This window comes from Mustelus asterias, chromosome 9 (assembly GCF_964213995.1).
Source record: "Mustelus asterias chromosome 9, sMusAst1.hap1.1, whole genome shotgun sequence".
Classification (NCBI taxonomy): domain Eukaryota; kingdom Metazoa; phylum Chordata; class Chondrichthyes; order Carcharhiniformes; family Triakidae; genus Mustelus; species Mustelus asterias.
Window position 1 is genome coordinate 84,469,762 of NC_135809.1, and position 15,178 is coordinate 84,484,939.

The 15,178-nt window shown below is 42.8% G+C and overlaps 1 protein-coding gene across 1 annotated transcript in view; it reads left to right on the top strand.

Moving 5' to 3' along the window:
- The window catches only part of trpm5 (transient receptor potential cation channel, subfamily M, member 5), a 128,828-nt gene that overhangs the window by 71,422 nt on the left and 42,228 nt on the right, over positions 1 to 15,178 (top strand). Inside the window, 7 exon segments of the mRNA XM_078221371.1 lie at positions 1,943 to 2,045; positions 2,169 to 2,287; positions 4,028 to 4,396; positions 7,900 to 8,040; positions 12,178 to 12,301; positions 12,984 to 13,129; positions 13,876 to 13,988. Coding sequence (XP_078077497.1) covers positions 1,943 to 2,045; positions 2,169 to 2,287; positions 4,028 to 4,396; positions 7,900 to 8,040; positions 12,178 to 12,301; positions 12,984 to 13,129; positions 13,876 to 13,988 — 1,115 coding nt within the window.

Consider the following 15,178-nt stretch of genomic DNA (forward strand, 5'->3'; position numbering starts at 1 on the left):
GCTCCTCCATCAGGACTTCACTTGACGAAGGAGCAACGCTCTGAAAGCTTGTGATTTCAGATAAACCTGTTGGACTATAATGTGGTGTTGTGTGACCTCTCATCTTGTCCATCCCATTATGTATCCCTTATCCTGACTTTTATTATGTTTTTGTTGAAAAATTTACCATTATTTTATTGCTTGTTAATTTTGTTTTGTAGTTTCTCTGTTTCCTAATGGTTTTTAATTCCTATCCTAACCTTTTGTATTCCCTTTTGTTGATCTCTGCTTTGACATTCACTCAATGTCTGCCTTTTTCTTTAATTCCAATTTTGCCCTTATAATTTATTAATCATGGTGTGTCAATTCTAGTTAGTTGGCTCTTGCTTTTGAACTCTGTTGATCACTTTTAAATACTTTCCCCTGCTGTTCTATTTCTGTCTGTCAGTAATTTTGTCCAGTTTACTTTCCTTAAACCCATTCTCATCCACTTAAAGTCAACCTTTTTTGAATGTATTACTTTGGTCTTTGTCTTACACTTGTATTTCTCACTTATTATCTGAAACTATACTATGTTGGGATCACTATTGCCCTGATGCTCCCCCTCAATTATTACCTATTTGGTTTGTTTCACAATTTAAAATCCATTGTTCACTTAAGTTCTTCATCGCCCAATGTTTCATACTTTGGCTAGGCATCCATATTTTTGATTGCACTCGTGTGAACCTTAGAACATTTTTAATGACTCTCTATTAACATAATTTATTATTGTTAGTTATTGAAATCTCTTGTGGATAAAGAGAAGTTACTGGATATAAATGAGGTAGTATATTGGATGAGCAAATTACTCCAATTGATCAAGAGTAGATTGTAGTTTGTTCTGTCTGTAGGAAGCACATGATTCTTGGTGGACAATGTTTCAATTCTTTTACAAACAAAAAATGGATAACCTTAGTGGTTATGTTACTGGACAACTAATCCAAAGGCTTTGTAGGAGCAACAAATGCTGGCCAATCTCACATGCATCCCATGAAAGTGTAATTTTTAAAAATTAAATTGTAAGATCAAATTGTGGATCACTAATACCCTTTGGGAGGAACCTTACTTGGACTGCGCCTATACATCACACCATCTCACAACATGTGATTGCCTCATAACTGCCCTCTGAAGTGGACTAGCACCCCACTCAGTTCAAGAAGGCAGCTCATCATCACCTTTTCACAGTAACTGCATTGCAGTGTTAATGTAAGCCTACTTGTGAAACTAATAAATAAACTTTGCAACGGTGGCACAGTGGTTAGCGCTGCTGCCTCACAGCACCAGGGACCTGGGTTCAATTCCGGGCCTTGGGTCACTGTCTGTGTGGAGTTTGCATGGTCTGCGTGGGTTTCCTCCGGGTTTCCTCCCACAGTCCAAAGATGGGTAGGTTAGGTGGATTAGCCATGGTAAATGCACAGGATTATGGGGATTGGGCAGGGGGGTGAACCTGGATAAGATGCTTTTTTTGGAGAGTTAGTGCAGATGAGCAAATGGCCTCCTTTTGCACTGTCGGCATTCTACGATTCTAATACGAGGTGGACAATAAATGCTGGCCTTGGCTGTGACACCCAAATCTTATAAATAAATGTGCCATTTTTGCAGCATTTCAGCTCCACAGGAATTGTCCTTGTCCTCACCAGCAAAGCTTTCTGCTTCACCCTGAATCTTACGATGTCTGCAACTTAAGACCTCTGTCTTGTGCAATATCCATTCGTCATGATATTTATTCTATTCTGAATTCAAAGGAGGGATTTATTCAGTAATGAGCCATTGTATAAGCTGCAGAATGTTCATAAATATCAGTCATCTTTAACGTGAGATATGTAAAACTTGACTTACACGATTTAATAATTTTGCGTACCTTAATCTAAATATATATTCCTGCCTGAATCAAAAATGATGGAAAACTTTGGATTATTTTTAGATTCAAAGCATTTTGGCCAAAGACCACATTTTAACAATACACGACTCCGAGCAGGAGAGCTCCGAGGAACTGGACACCATTATCCTGAAAGCCCTTGTCAAAGGTAGGGAGATATTTATTAAGTCCACAGTGACCACATTCTGGCACACACATGAAAATGCAAATGTAAAATGTTACATTAAATGCAGATATCATGCACACAATGATTGTCTTTCCCTCCCCCTAGCATGTAAAAGTCAAACTCAAGAAGCCCAGGAGTATCTGGATGAACTGAAACTTGCCGTTGCCTGGAACAGGGTGGATATTGCCAAGAGTGAGATCTTCAATGGTGATGTGGTGTGGACGGTAAGATGTGGAATTGATTTCAGTAGGCCAAGGTGGAAGAGGAAAGCATGAGGGCATGAGATTCTCCTATTCATGTTAGCAGTAAGGTGGGTTCCATATCTGTGGCCTCTGACATTTTCTTTACTCATTTGTGGGACACGGGCGTCATTGGCTAGTCAGCATTTATTGCCCATCCCTAATTGCCCTTGAACTGAGTGGCTTGCTAGGCCATTTCAGGGGGCAGTTGAGAGTCAACCACATTGCTGTGGCTCTGCAGCCACATGTAGACCAGACCAGGTAAAGATGGCAGATTTATTTCCCTAAAGGACATTAGTGAATCGCCAATGGTTTGATGGCCATCAGTAGATTCTTAATTCCAGATTTTTAAAAAATTGAATTCAAATTCCACCGTCTGCCGTGGCAGGATTCGAACCCAGGTCCCCAGAATATTTGCTGAGTTTCTGGATTAATAGTCTAGTGATAACACCACTAGGCCATTGCTTCCCCACTATGTATCTGGTTGCAATTTCCTACAGGGTCATAACCAAGTGGAGTGCTTCAGAGCAGTTTGATTTGAGGTAGAAAAAGAAAAAATCTGTCAATCTGAAAAAGAACTGCTTGAATTATCAGGAATGAGAGTGAAACAGGTGAGCACTTTATTCGGGGAAAGACATTTTGACAGAATCAATGTGATTGAAAGGTTTATTGAAATCTTAGTATGCTTCCATACAACCATAGAAGAGTTGCAACACAGAAGGTGGCCATTTGGCTCATCTTGTTCCTGCCAGCCCCAAGGACATCAAGGTGCCCTTTCTAATCCCATTGAATTCCCACTGGTCAAATACTGAATTAATAAAGAAAAATAGAGTAACCTCCAAAAGTCTGTTCTTTCATTTTCTTTCTGAACAGATTCTTCCAAGCATCCTGCTCCCATACCTGTGGCTTCCCTGCTTCACATATCCAGCAGCATGGCCTCTTGGTCCAGGATCTTTGAGTCTTACTCAGACTGTGTGGCCGGAATTTTACCCCCCCTCCTGCCACGGGAATTGGAGCAGGTGAGGGGAAGACCATGGGAAGGTTCGTTGACGGCGGGTGAGATTTTACGGTTTGGGGCGAGCTAGGCCGTAAAATCCTGCCCAATGTCTCTAAGTCTTCACAAAGCAAGGCCAGCTGCCTCCTCTTCTGTGTTCAGCTGTTAAAGCATACACCTGACTTTGAATGAGTCTTGATTTGGGTCCCTGAACACATGCTAACCAGATCACATGGGCTTGTCACCTTGTAGGGTTCAGTACCACCTCACAACATTTCCCCCATTCCATATTTTTTTAAGTTCACTCATGGGATGTGGGCATTGCAGACTGGGTCAGCATTTATTGCCCATCCCTGATGGCATTTAAGAGTCAACCACATTGCTGGAGATCTGGAGTCACATGTTGGCCAGACCAGGTAAAGATAACAAATTTTCTTCCCTAAAGGACATCAGTGAACCAGATGGGTTTTTACACCAATTGACAACGGTTTTATGGTCATCGTTTAATTTCAGATTTTTATTCAATTCAAATTTCACCATCTGCTGTGGTGAGGTTTAAACCTGGATCCCCAGGGTCAATACTAGTCCGGTGACAATACTACTACACCAGTGCTTTATCTTAAATTCAAAGAGTTTAAAACATAACTATTGTATAAGGTCTCGTGGTCATAACAATGTTTTCTAATCAGGGGGTCCTGTACAAAAACAACATCATGTGCTGTGTCTTGTAGTTTGGTGACCTGGAAGAAGTAATGATGGATGCTTTGGTGAATGACAAGCCAGAGTTTGTGCGGTTGTTCATTGATAATGGGATGAATATGTACGACTTCCTCACCTATGGCCGGCTCCAGGAGCTCTACTGCTCCATCCCGCAAAAGTGCCTCCTCTATGAACTCCTACTGAAGAAACTTGAGGAGCAGAGACTTACTTTAAGAAGCATGAATCACACTTCGCATCGTGACTCTCTGGAGAAGAGGCCCAAGTTTACCCTGTATGAAGTGTCTAAGGTGCTGAAGGATTTCCTACATGATGCATGCAAGGGGATCTTCCAAGAATCCAGCCCCTCTCGTAAGCCCTTGGGTGTTAAAAAGTCAATAACAGTAAGTACAAGGCCCAGCGCTCAGGAACTTTTTGTGACTGACAAGGTTGACATTTATGGCATATTCCCTTACTTCCTGAGAAAGTTTGATTTACCAAGACACTTCGGAAGGCAGTTTAGAATCAAATGGGAGTGGAGTCACGTCTAGATCACATTCTATCCAACTAAGCTAGTGGGCGGCACGATGGCACAGTGGTTAGCAATGCTGCCTCACAGCGGCAGGGACCCAGGTTCAATTCCAGCCTTGGGTGACTGTCTGTGTGGAGTTTGCACGTTCTCCCTGTGTCTGTGTGGGTTTCCTGCCACACTCCAAAGATGTGCCGGTTAGGTTGATTGGCCATGCTAAATTACCCCTCAGTGTCAGGGGGATTAGCAGGGTAAATACATGGGGTTATGGAGAATGGACCTGGGTGGGATTGTTGTCAGTACAGACTCAATGGGCCAAATGGCCTCCTTCTGCATTGTAGGGATTCTGTGATCTTTTCACACTGGGCAAGGGCTGCAGCTTTTCATCCCGAAGGGATATGAATGAACTAGCTGGGTTTTTTATGGTGATTTGACAACTTTCCCGGTCAATTTAACTGATGTCAGCTTTTTATTTCCAGTTTTTTAAAAACTGAATTTTAATTCTCAGGCTGGTATAGCAGGATTCGAACTCTTGTTCTGCAGAATTATTAGTCCAGGCCTCTGGATTACTAGTTCAGTAAAGGTAGCATAATCGCGACACAAACTGTATCCCTAAACAGGGCATTGAATTGTAGATTGAAAGTAGATGGGTCGTGTCTCAAATCCAAAAACTGGGGTTGTCTGAAAAGCGGATATTTTTAGAATATGGCATGTATCAATTTTAAGTGAGCAAAATAATAAATAATTTACCTGGACAATTTGGCTAGGCAGTGTAATGGTTCATTGTGGCATCTAACTAGTTATCCCATTTGCCGCTCTGAGCAATCATTGACTCCATCTGAGCTGTCTTAGCCCGAACCCACAGTCCGGCAGAATCCAAAATCCGACAAGATTGAAACTTTGCAAGTCCCAAGGTTGCCAGTTTTGTGACGCTGTGCCTGTACATTAAAAAACGCAGCTATACCTACCCTGACTTGTCATTTTAAGAATGTGCCCGTTTACCTGTAGCCACTGTTATGGTTAGGGTTTTAAAATGTTAAAACTTGTGCAACAGTAGTTGCTAACACAGTAACTAATATTGTATTCTGGTGCATTGCGTCTGCATGTTTTTCTACACCTCAGTTAGCTGGTGCATTATATATATTTTTTCCCCCCCTAGTATATATATATAAATTTTTTTTATATAAAATTGGAATTGGGAAAAAAATCATTCATGGTTTTAAAAGTCCAGGGTGTTAGTTTAGGGTGAAACAGGCACCAAATGGTAACTGTTCTAATAAACATGTCCGTTTGAAAGACTGACTTAAGCAATCCTAATTTCTGATCACCATTGAACTTGCCTGGAGGTAGGAGTCCACCCCATCCTCCTTTACCTCTCTGCTCTGTCCCCATGTCCTCCTCCTGTTTTAGACCAAATGGGACTCCTAGCAAGATGCCAAGGGCCAAGCACTCTCATTTATAGAATTCCTTCAGTATAGAAGGAGGCCATTCGACCCATCGAATCTGCACCGATCACAATCCCACCCAGGCCCTATCCCCATAACCCTACTTATTTACCCTATAACTGGCCAATCAACCTAACCATCTTTGGCTGTTGATTTCTAGATGGTCTCCAATGACTTTAAGTAGCCCTCAGACAATTTCTGGAACATACGCTGTTCGAGTGTTGGTGAAGTTTATGCAAAGTGTTCCCAAAAGCTTCCCCATGTGTTTCAAAAGCCCTCTTAAAATCTCCAGTAGCAAGCAAAGAGTGAAAGATGAAAAACCTTAGATTCAAAATCCTCAGCAATGATTTGCTTATTCCCACCTAGCTGATCAGTGTTGGGAGCGATCATTAGGTCAAGTATTATACATCCAAAATATGATGCAAACTCATGAATAAGTGCAGGCAGGCAATTTAAGTTGCACTCAGCCTCTTAACGATTCTCCAGGTGTTTGCTAGCGCAAGTTTCAAATTCTTTACCAAAATAGCATCTTGTCCTTGACATGGGCTAAACCAACATTTCAGCACAAGGTCACCTTTGAGGCTCTTTACAACTCGAGGAACTGTCAAAAGTCGATCCCAGTTCTGGTCAATAAATTTTGACTTGTAGCTTAAAAAGTCAGATGATCTCAATATTTTACAGCTGACAGCACCTGAAAAATACTGAAATATAACCGATATATTTCCTGAAATTACAGCTCAGTAACTTGTGAATTGGCCTGTCACACCCCCCCTCCCTCATGCCCAACTGAAACGTTTTGCTAAATTCTCCCCACCCCACCCCCAACTCTCCCATCCACTGAGGCAAAATTCCACTCTTGCTATTTGGGTGGGACTTTCTGGTGGCTTGCCATTGGTGGGATCTTCCAGTCCCGTCGATGTCTACAGGGTTTTGCATGCCCTGCACCTTCCGCGCCACCTGGGAACGTGCTGCAGGGGATGGGGGTTGCACCAAAAAGCCAGATCATTTTGGCCAATTTGTCATACATACCCACAATCAAGGCACTTCTTGTCCACCCCACCGACAATCCCCCTTTGATGGCATCACATGTCCAATAACACGCTCCCACCAGTTAAGGTACTCCCATTCCCCACTGAGGTAGTTTTGTTTAACCCCTCACTGAGATAATGCCCCTCCCCCATCATAAGCTACCACACCCACTCCAAAAGGGCACTTACTATAGAGATAGAAGCAATTCTCTACCCACCCTCTCCAGCTCATTCAATTGGGAGTGCGAGGGAGGGTAAGTGTGGTGGTAGGGGTGCCAATCAAGTGTCGTTGCACCAGAAGAGGGGCTAACGTAGAAAAGAAAATTCTTGCTTAGGAAAGTACAACAAGTAGAAGCAGGATAGTAATAGCAGGATGAATTCTCTACCACACACAGCTATGGCAGCCAAGTCGCTGAACATATTTAGAAACTAGAAGCAGGAGTAGGCCATTTGGCCCTTCAAGCCTACTCCGCCATTCATTATGATCATGGCTGATCATCGAATTCAATATCCTGATCCCCCTTCCTCCCATATCCCTTGATTGCTTTGGCCCCAAGAACTGTATCTAATTTCTTCTTGAAATCACACAATGTTTTGGCCTTAACAACATTCGATGGTAGTGAATTGCATACATTCACCACTCTCTGGGTGAAGAAATTTCTCCTCACCTCAGTTCTAAAAGGTTTACCCTTATTTAAGAAAGAAATAGATAGGGTTCTAGACTCTAAAGGCGTCAAGGGGTATGGGATTGAGATAGAAGATAGGATGGCGAAGCAGGCTCCAGGTGGCCTACTCCTTTTTCTATTTTCTATGTTTCTAATATCCTACCTACAAGGATATGAGCTTTGCTGTGACTGACAGTTTGGCTTTGTATTCAAATATTCAAATCTAATATACTCTTTCAGGAACTGAATAGCAAATTACGTGGTCAGAGATTGTTTACGATGCCTGATTTAAGTCAGAAGCTGGAAAACCCCTGGAGAGATCTCTTTCTGTGGGCAGTGCTGTTGAACCGACAAGAAATGGCAAACTACTTCTGGGAAATGGTAAGCAGCTTCTCCGTGAAATCTTGGCCTTGCTGTATTTCAAACCAGCACATTCAGCAAGAGTTCAGTAGAGAGAGAGTTTATTATTAACTTACAAGATACAAAATTGCCATGTTAAAATATTGTCTCTGCACGCAATTCCACACAATATTTTTGTCAATGTTTCACATTTCATATTCCTACTCCACATTTATATGAGGTTTTGTGGTGCAGTGGGTAGCCTCCCTGGCTTTGAGCCAGAAACTCTTGGTTTGAATGCCACCCTCAGGACTTGATGGCCAAGGAAGATGTGCTCATTGCGTGACCAAAATCCTACCTACAAGCCAATGATGGGCAGCGCTGCTTCGGAAAAGCAGCCAGCATAATTAAGGACCCCACGTACCCCAGACATTCTCTCTTCCACCTTCTTCCGTCCAGAGAAAGATTCAAAAGTCTGAGGTCATGTAACAACCGACTCAAAAGTAACTTCTTCCCTGCTGCCATCAGACTTTTGAATGAACCTACCTTATATTAAGCTAATCTTTCTCTACACCCTAGCTTTGACTGTAATGCTAAAATTTTATTTATTTATTGGTCACATGTAAGGCTTACATTAACACTGCAATGAGCTTACTGTGAAATTCCCCTAGTCGCCACAGTCTGGCATCTGTTCGGGTCAATGCACCTAACCAGCACGTCTTTCAGAATGTAGGAGGAAACCAGAGCACCCAGAGGAAACCCACGCAGACACGGGGAGAACGTGCAAACTCCACACAGACAGCGACCCAAGCCGGGAATCAAACCTGGGTTCCTGGCGCTGTGAGGCAGCGGTGCTAACCACTGTGCTACCATGCCACTACATTCTGCACCCTCTCCTTTCCTTCTCTATGAATGGCATGCTTTGTCTGTATAGCACACAAGAAACAATACTTTTCATTGTATGCTAATATATGTGACAGTGTCCTGGTCAGCCATGCTTGGTGTGGAGTAACACTCCTCAAGCTGCAAGCTCTGGCAACAGACTAGCGACCTGTTCCTGGAAAACCCTTACTCTGGGAACAGGTGAAGGTCTGTCTTGTTCGCCACAGAGTGTGGTAAGAGGGAAAAAGCAAAACTCCACATTTATAATGAGGACAACATCAGGTAATTACAGTCTCCTGCCCATTTGTCACTTAGGCACTTTCAGTTTTGAGTCTCCCAGTTCCAAAGATATGCAGGTTAGGTTGATAGGTCATGCTAAATTGCCCCTTAGTGTCAGGGGGATTAGTAGGGTAAATTGAGGGGTTACAGGGTTAGGGCCTGGGTGGGATTGTTGTCAGTGCAGGCTCAATGAGCCAAGTGACCACCTCCTGTATTGTAGTGATTCTATGATTCTCAACCTATATATACAGCAGTTGAATCCCTCTGTTTCACCTCCCTCTCAAGTAATGTAGGTTCTTCTATTTAACTATAAGTTACTAATTACTGTACAAAGCAAGTGAATGCCCTGGAAATTTTCCTAGAAGCTTCTCTCACTACATTGCCATAACCTTACGGTAAGTGTTGCAGAAACCCCATTTATGTGTGTGCACGAGATTGTGTGTGTAATGATATATTGTGCATGCATATGCATTACTGCCTGAGTGTGAGAATCCTAAGTGTGAGAATTTGGAGCACCGTATCAAAATATTACTCGGGTAAATTCAAAATAAAGTAAATCTTCTAGCATACTGCACCACGATATGAATCTCTGTGTATTGGTGATCATGCTGGCCAGAATATCAGGAGGACTCATTGCTGCTCTTTACCTCCATCAGAAAAAGTAAATTGGACCTCTCTTTGACATCTTACCTGCAAGCTGGCATCTCGAACTGTGCAGCACTCTCTCAGTATTGCACTGCAGTGTCAGCCTAGGTAATGTGCTCAAGCTCCAGTCATTACTGTGCAGAAGGAGAGGCCACTCAGCCATTGAGTTCATGCAGCCTTTCTGTAGACCAATCCAATCAGTCCCACTTTCCCTCTCTAACCCTGTCACTCTGCATCTTTATTTCCCTCAAATGTCCATCCAATTTCTATTTAAAATCAATCCTCCTCCATTTCTCCACTTCCGTGTTAAGCAGCGAGTTCCAGGTCATTATCATCTGTTACATAAAAATGTTCCTCGTATTCTCCCTGCATCTCTTGCCAAAGGCCTTAAATCTGGGTCCTCACTTCTTGTACCATCTGCTTTTCTTTGCCTCCCTTATATAAATCTATGTTAATCTTATACGTCCCTATCCAATCTCACCTCAATCTCCTGTGCTCCAAAGAGAACCCTAGTGTTTCCACCCAACCTTATGACTAAAACCCATCATAGAATCATACAGTGCAGAAGAGGCCCTTCGGCCCATTAAGTCTGCACCGACACATTGGAAACACCTGAACTCCCACTTAATCCCATCTGCCAGCATTTGACCCATAGCCCTGAATGTTATGATGCGCTAAGTGCTCATCCAGGTACTTTTTGAAGGATGTGAGGCAACCCGCCTCTATCTACCATCCTCCCAGGCAGTGAATTCCAGACCATCCCACCCCCTGGGTAAAAAAAGTTTTTCTTCACATTCCCCCTAAACCTCCTGCCCTTCACCTTGAACCTGGGTCCCCTCATGGCTGACCCTTTCTTATCCATCCTGTCCATGTCCCTCATAATCTTATACACCTCGATCAAGTCGCTCCTCAGTCTTCTCTACTCCAAGGAAAACAACCCAAGCCTACCCAACCTCTCTTCATAACTTGAATGTTCCACCCCAAGTAGCATCCTGGTGAATCTTCCCTGCACCCCCTCCAGTGCAATCACATCCTCCCTGTACCAGAACTGCACACAGTGCTCTAGCTGTGGCCTCACCAAAGTTCTATACAACTCCAACATGACTTCCCTGGTTTTGTAATCTATGCCTCAATTGATAAAGGCAAGTGTCCCATACGCCTTTTTCACCACCCTACTAACATGCCCTTCCGCCTTCAGAGACCTGTGGACAAACACACCAAGGTCCCTTTGTTCCACAGAACTTAACAATGCAATAATAAATGACTAACGGTAAAATGATGGAGTGGGGTTTGAACTCGCAACCATGTGGCTCAGTTGAGTGCCATCATGAAGCCAAGGATGTAATAGGTTGTTCCCTCCAAATACATTATTATCATCAACAGGATCACCTTTTTTGTTTATCCCTTCACTGCATCTCCACATGGTGGCGCTAGTTCTCAAGTTCAATTTTTTATTACGTTTATTCATTTCGGGACAAGCTTCATGATTAGTTTACAAGATAACATTTCTGATAATGTCATTTGTTCAGTTCTACTCCACTACATCCTGATATGTTTTTGGATGCAAGTCAGTTACATAATATGGTTGTAAAGCTATTCCGGATGTCCTGAGGATTGTGAAAGGTGCTACATAAATGCAAGTCTTTTGCTTTCTGACACACTCTTGGTTGATAATCAGTCAACTCTTGGTAACTTGCATGTTATTACAATCTAGGCTTGTTGGAGCTGTTGTAGTTGGAAGTAAGTAACGAATCCAACGTTTAACAATCCATTCACTAAAATAAAAACAGAAAGTGCTGGAAAAACCCAGCATGTCTGGCAGCATCTGTGGAGAGAGAAATGGAGTTAACGTTTCGGGCCCAGTATGACTTAACAGCATTAACTTTAAGTTTTGAAGGTAAAGTTTATTCATTAGTGTCACAAGTAGGCCTACCTTAACACTGTAATGAAGTTACTGTGAAAATCCCCTATAATGTACATTCCTCAGGCCGCAGCAATTAATTTACACGTTGGTTTCCCATGCAGATTCATATCGCACCCCTCTCTTCAATGACTGCCACAGGCTTTGATTTCTCCACCTTTGTTCATACATCCTTTATAATTCCCACTCTGATCCAAATCCAATCTCCTTCACCACAACGTCCCAAACTCTCACTCTGGCTCTGTACCACTGAGTTTTTTCTCTCTTCCGTTTACCTGCCTGACTTCCTCCCTTATTAAGTTGTGTTAGCGGCAAAGCATCAACGTAAGCTGTTGACACTTTATCTCTGTGTTCAGCGAGCTGTGACTCTGCTTTAATGTGGATTTAAGCTTTGAACTCGCATGGTTAGTCCTTCCCTTGAAATGTGCAAGTAACATTTCCATTCCTCGCAGGGTCCGGAAGCGGTACCCGCAGCACTGGCCGCGTGCAAGATTTTGAAGGAAATGGCTCATCTGGAATCGGACACCGAGACAGCTCGGAGCATGAAGAACGCAAAATATGATCAACTGGCACTAGGTACCATGAAACACAAAACCCAAGAGGGGCCTGAGCAACATTCTTTCCAACAACACCCGATGCATTGGTCATGGTCCTGATCATAAGATATTTGTAGAAGCTTAAGTTTAATTATTAGTGCCACAAGTAGGCTTACATTAACACTGCAATGAAGTTACTGTGAAAATTTCCCAGTCGCCACACTCCAGCGCCTGTTCGGGTACACTGAGGGGGAATTTAGCATGGCCAATGCACCTAACCAGCACGTCTTTCAGACTGTGGGAGGAAACCCATTCAGACATGGGATAATGTGCAGACTCCGCACAAACTGTGACCCAAACCGGGAATCGAACCCGGGTCCCTGGCATTGTAAGGCAGCAGTGCTAAGGAGGACAATCAGTTCATTTTAGTTTATTATAAAAATGCTGGAAAAGCATTTTGTTTTGTTCTGATTTGCTTTTTAATAGTTTGAACCTGTAATCATGTTTCCCCCCCATCCCCCCAAACATCCTTCCTCCGTACTATAAGTACATATACTTTGTCTGTGTTGCTTACTATGGTATATCTCTAAGATTCTAGAAGGCCACTTCTCAGATACCTCCTTTCAAGGCTGGAGAGTCCAAGCCCACCAAATGAGACGTCCTGTCTATCTGTAATGCAGTTGAATGGAGCATTAATGGTCTGTTGTTTTCTCTGGTTCCAGACGTGTTTGGCCAGTGTTACAGTAACTGTGAAGACAGAGCCTTCTGCTTGCTGATTCGCAAGACCAAGTACTGGAGCAAGACCACTTGCTTGCAGTTAGCCACCGAAGCGGATGCCAAGTCCTTCTTTGCACATGATGGTGTTCAGGTACTTGCTTCTGACGGTGTGGAAATAATTGTACTCGATCATTAAAATATGTGTGTCACTGAACTTGTTGTCTTGATGAACCGATCTATATAACTGAGCTGTCTCATGTCTTAATTCACATTCAAACATGGTGGGGGAGGGGGGGGAGGGGGGAAGGGGGGTGATCTTACTGGCTTATCATGCCGGTTGAACACCATGGCGAGCCTGTAAGATCACGAAAGAGGCAAAATAGATTGAGTTTGTCCCCGATTTCTCACCTCTCGTGATGATACCGGCACAAGGCTGATTTTAATACTTAAACATTAATTTAGATATTATTAGTGAGCCCGGGGCGTAAAAGTCTGGGCTCACTTGCCTTAACAGCCTGGCCGGTGGAGGTCCTCACGCGATTGCAGGAGTAGTGAGGGGGGCACGATTGGTGGGGGAGAGACAATGTCTGAGGAAGTTGGGGAGTGACAATCTCATGTTCTTCAATGGAAAAGTACCATGGGGTATTTTACTTGCAGACACCAGGCATCTGGGGCCTCAGTTTAACATCTCATCCAAAAGACAGCACCTCCGACAGTGCAGAGCTCCCTCAGTACTGCTGTCAGCATTGATTTTTGTTCTCAAGCCCTGAGTGGGATTTGAACTCAAAACCTAATGATTTGGAGACGGGAATGCCACCAACTGACACTCAGTAGGATCAATAAATTAACTTTAAGGCAGTAATCACGTTGTTCATAACATTAGTTTCTGTATTTTAGGCATTGTTGACTAAAATCTGGTGGGGTGACATGTCAACTGATACTCCGATCTGGAAGTTGCTGTGTGGATTTTTGTGCCCTCCGCTGATATTTACCAATCTCATCAGCTTCAGGTAACACATCAGTGAGAAAACCTTCTAATCACTTATATTTTATCTCAACAAGTCAAGATTTCTCAGTGCTTTACATTATAAAGTACTTGTGAAGAGCTATAATTAATTTGGGAAAACATTTCATTGCGATAACCTACAGTAATAAGAGCAAGGCCCAGTTAATTTACATTTTAGGAGGGGGTTGGTTGAAGGTGAAATATTTATCCTGAACCATCTTCATGGTGTCACTGAATCCTTGATGCAAATCATAAGAGAATAGATGAAGTATCGGGTTATCTTCTTAAATGATGGACAGTTCCCAGTAATGCAATACTTTTTCCATATTGTACCACAGTATCGGTTTCATTTATCAACTCAAACCCAGATCCACTGCCCAAAGGCAAGAGTTTTACCAACTGAATTCTGAAACACAAGTACATTAAGCTGACCACCACGACTGCCATTGTGGAAATTAAGCTACAACAACAAGGCAACTCCATCAGCTTATTCTCAAACAAGGCCTCATTGAGGTCAGCGGTTGTGTATTCAGGAAAGAGACTAATCTAACCTTGTGTCAGTTTCATAAACACTGCAAACCTGGCTTTGGCCACAGGATGAAACAAAGACAAGTTACCATGACAAATACCAAAAACAAGATATGTTGATATATTATGCAAATGAAGGAGACTGTTTTCTATTGGATAAGAAAGGGCAAAAATGCAATGATTGGTGGACTATATATGCAAATTAAGGATTAAAAAGTTGCTTGTTTCTCATTTGCTGTAATTAATTATAACTGCTAATTATCTGTATGAATCGTCAGAACACCTAACAGTGCATTGCACTGCATGTGTGTTCTCCTTGCTAGCAAGTAATAAAAGCTTGGAAAGATTGAGTACTCAGCGCGCATTGTCTGGTTAATCCTCAACACCCATGACAAAGGCAAGTGCCCTGATCTTGGTGGACTGGCAAAACCCACACAGTGGGATTAGAAATACTTGTGGGGTAACACAGCACATTGCATTTTAAAACTGGAGATTGAGGGAGGTAAGGAGAAAAAGATTGACAAAAACAAATGTCGGCCCCTCACAGTTGGGAAAGAAAAAATTTCCGAGGAACTAAATTCACACTTTGCTTCTGTCTTCACAGGGAAGACATGAATGATGTGCAGGAAGTTCGGAAAATCACATATTTTAGTGAGGAGCTGAAGG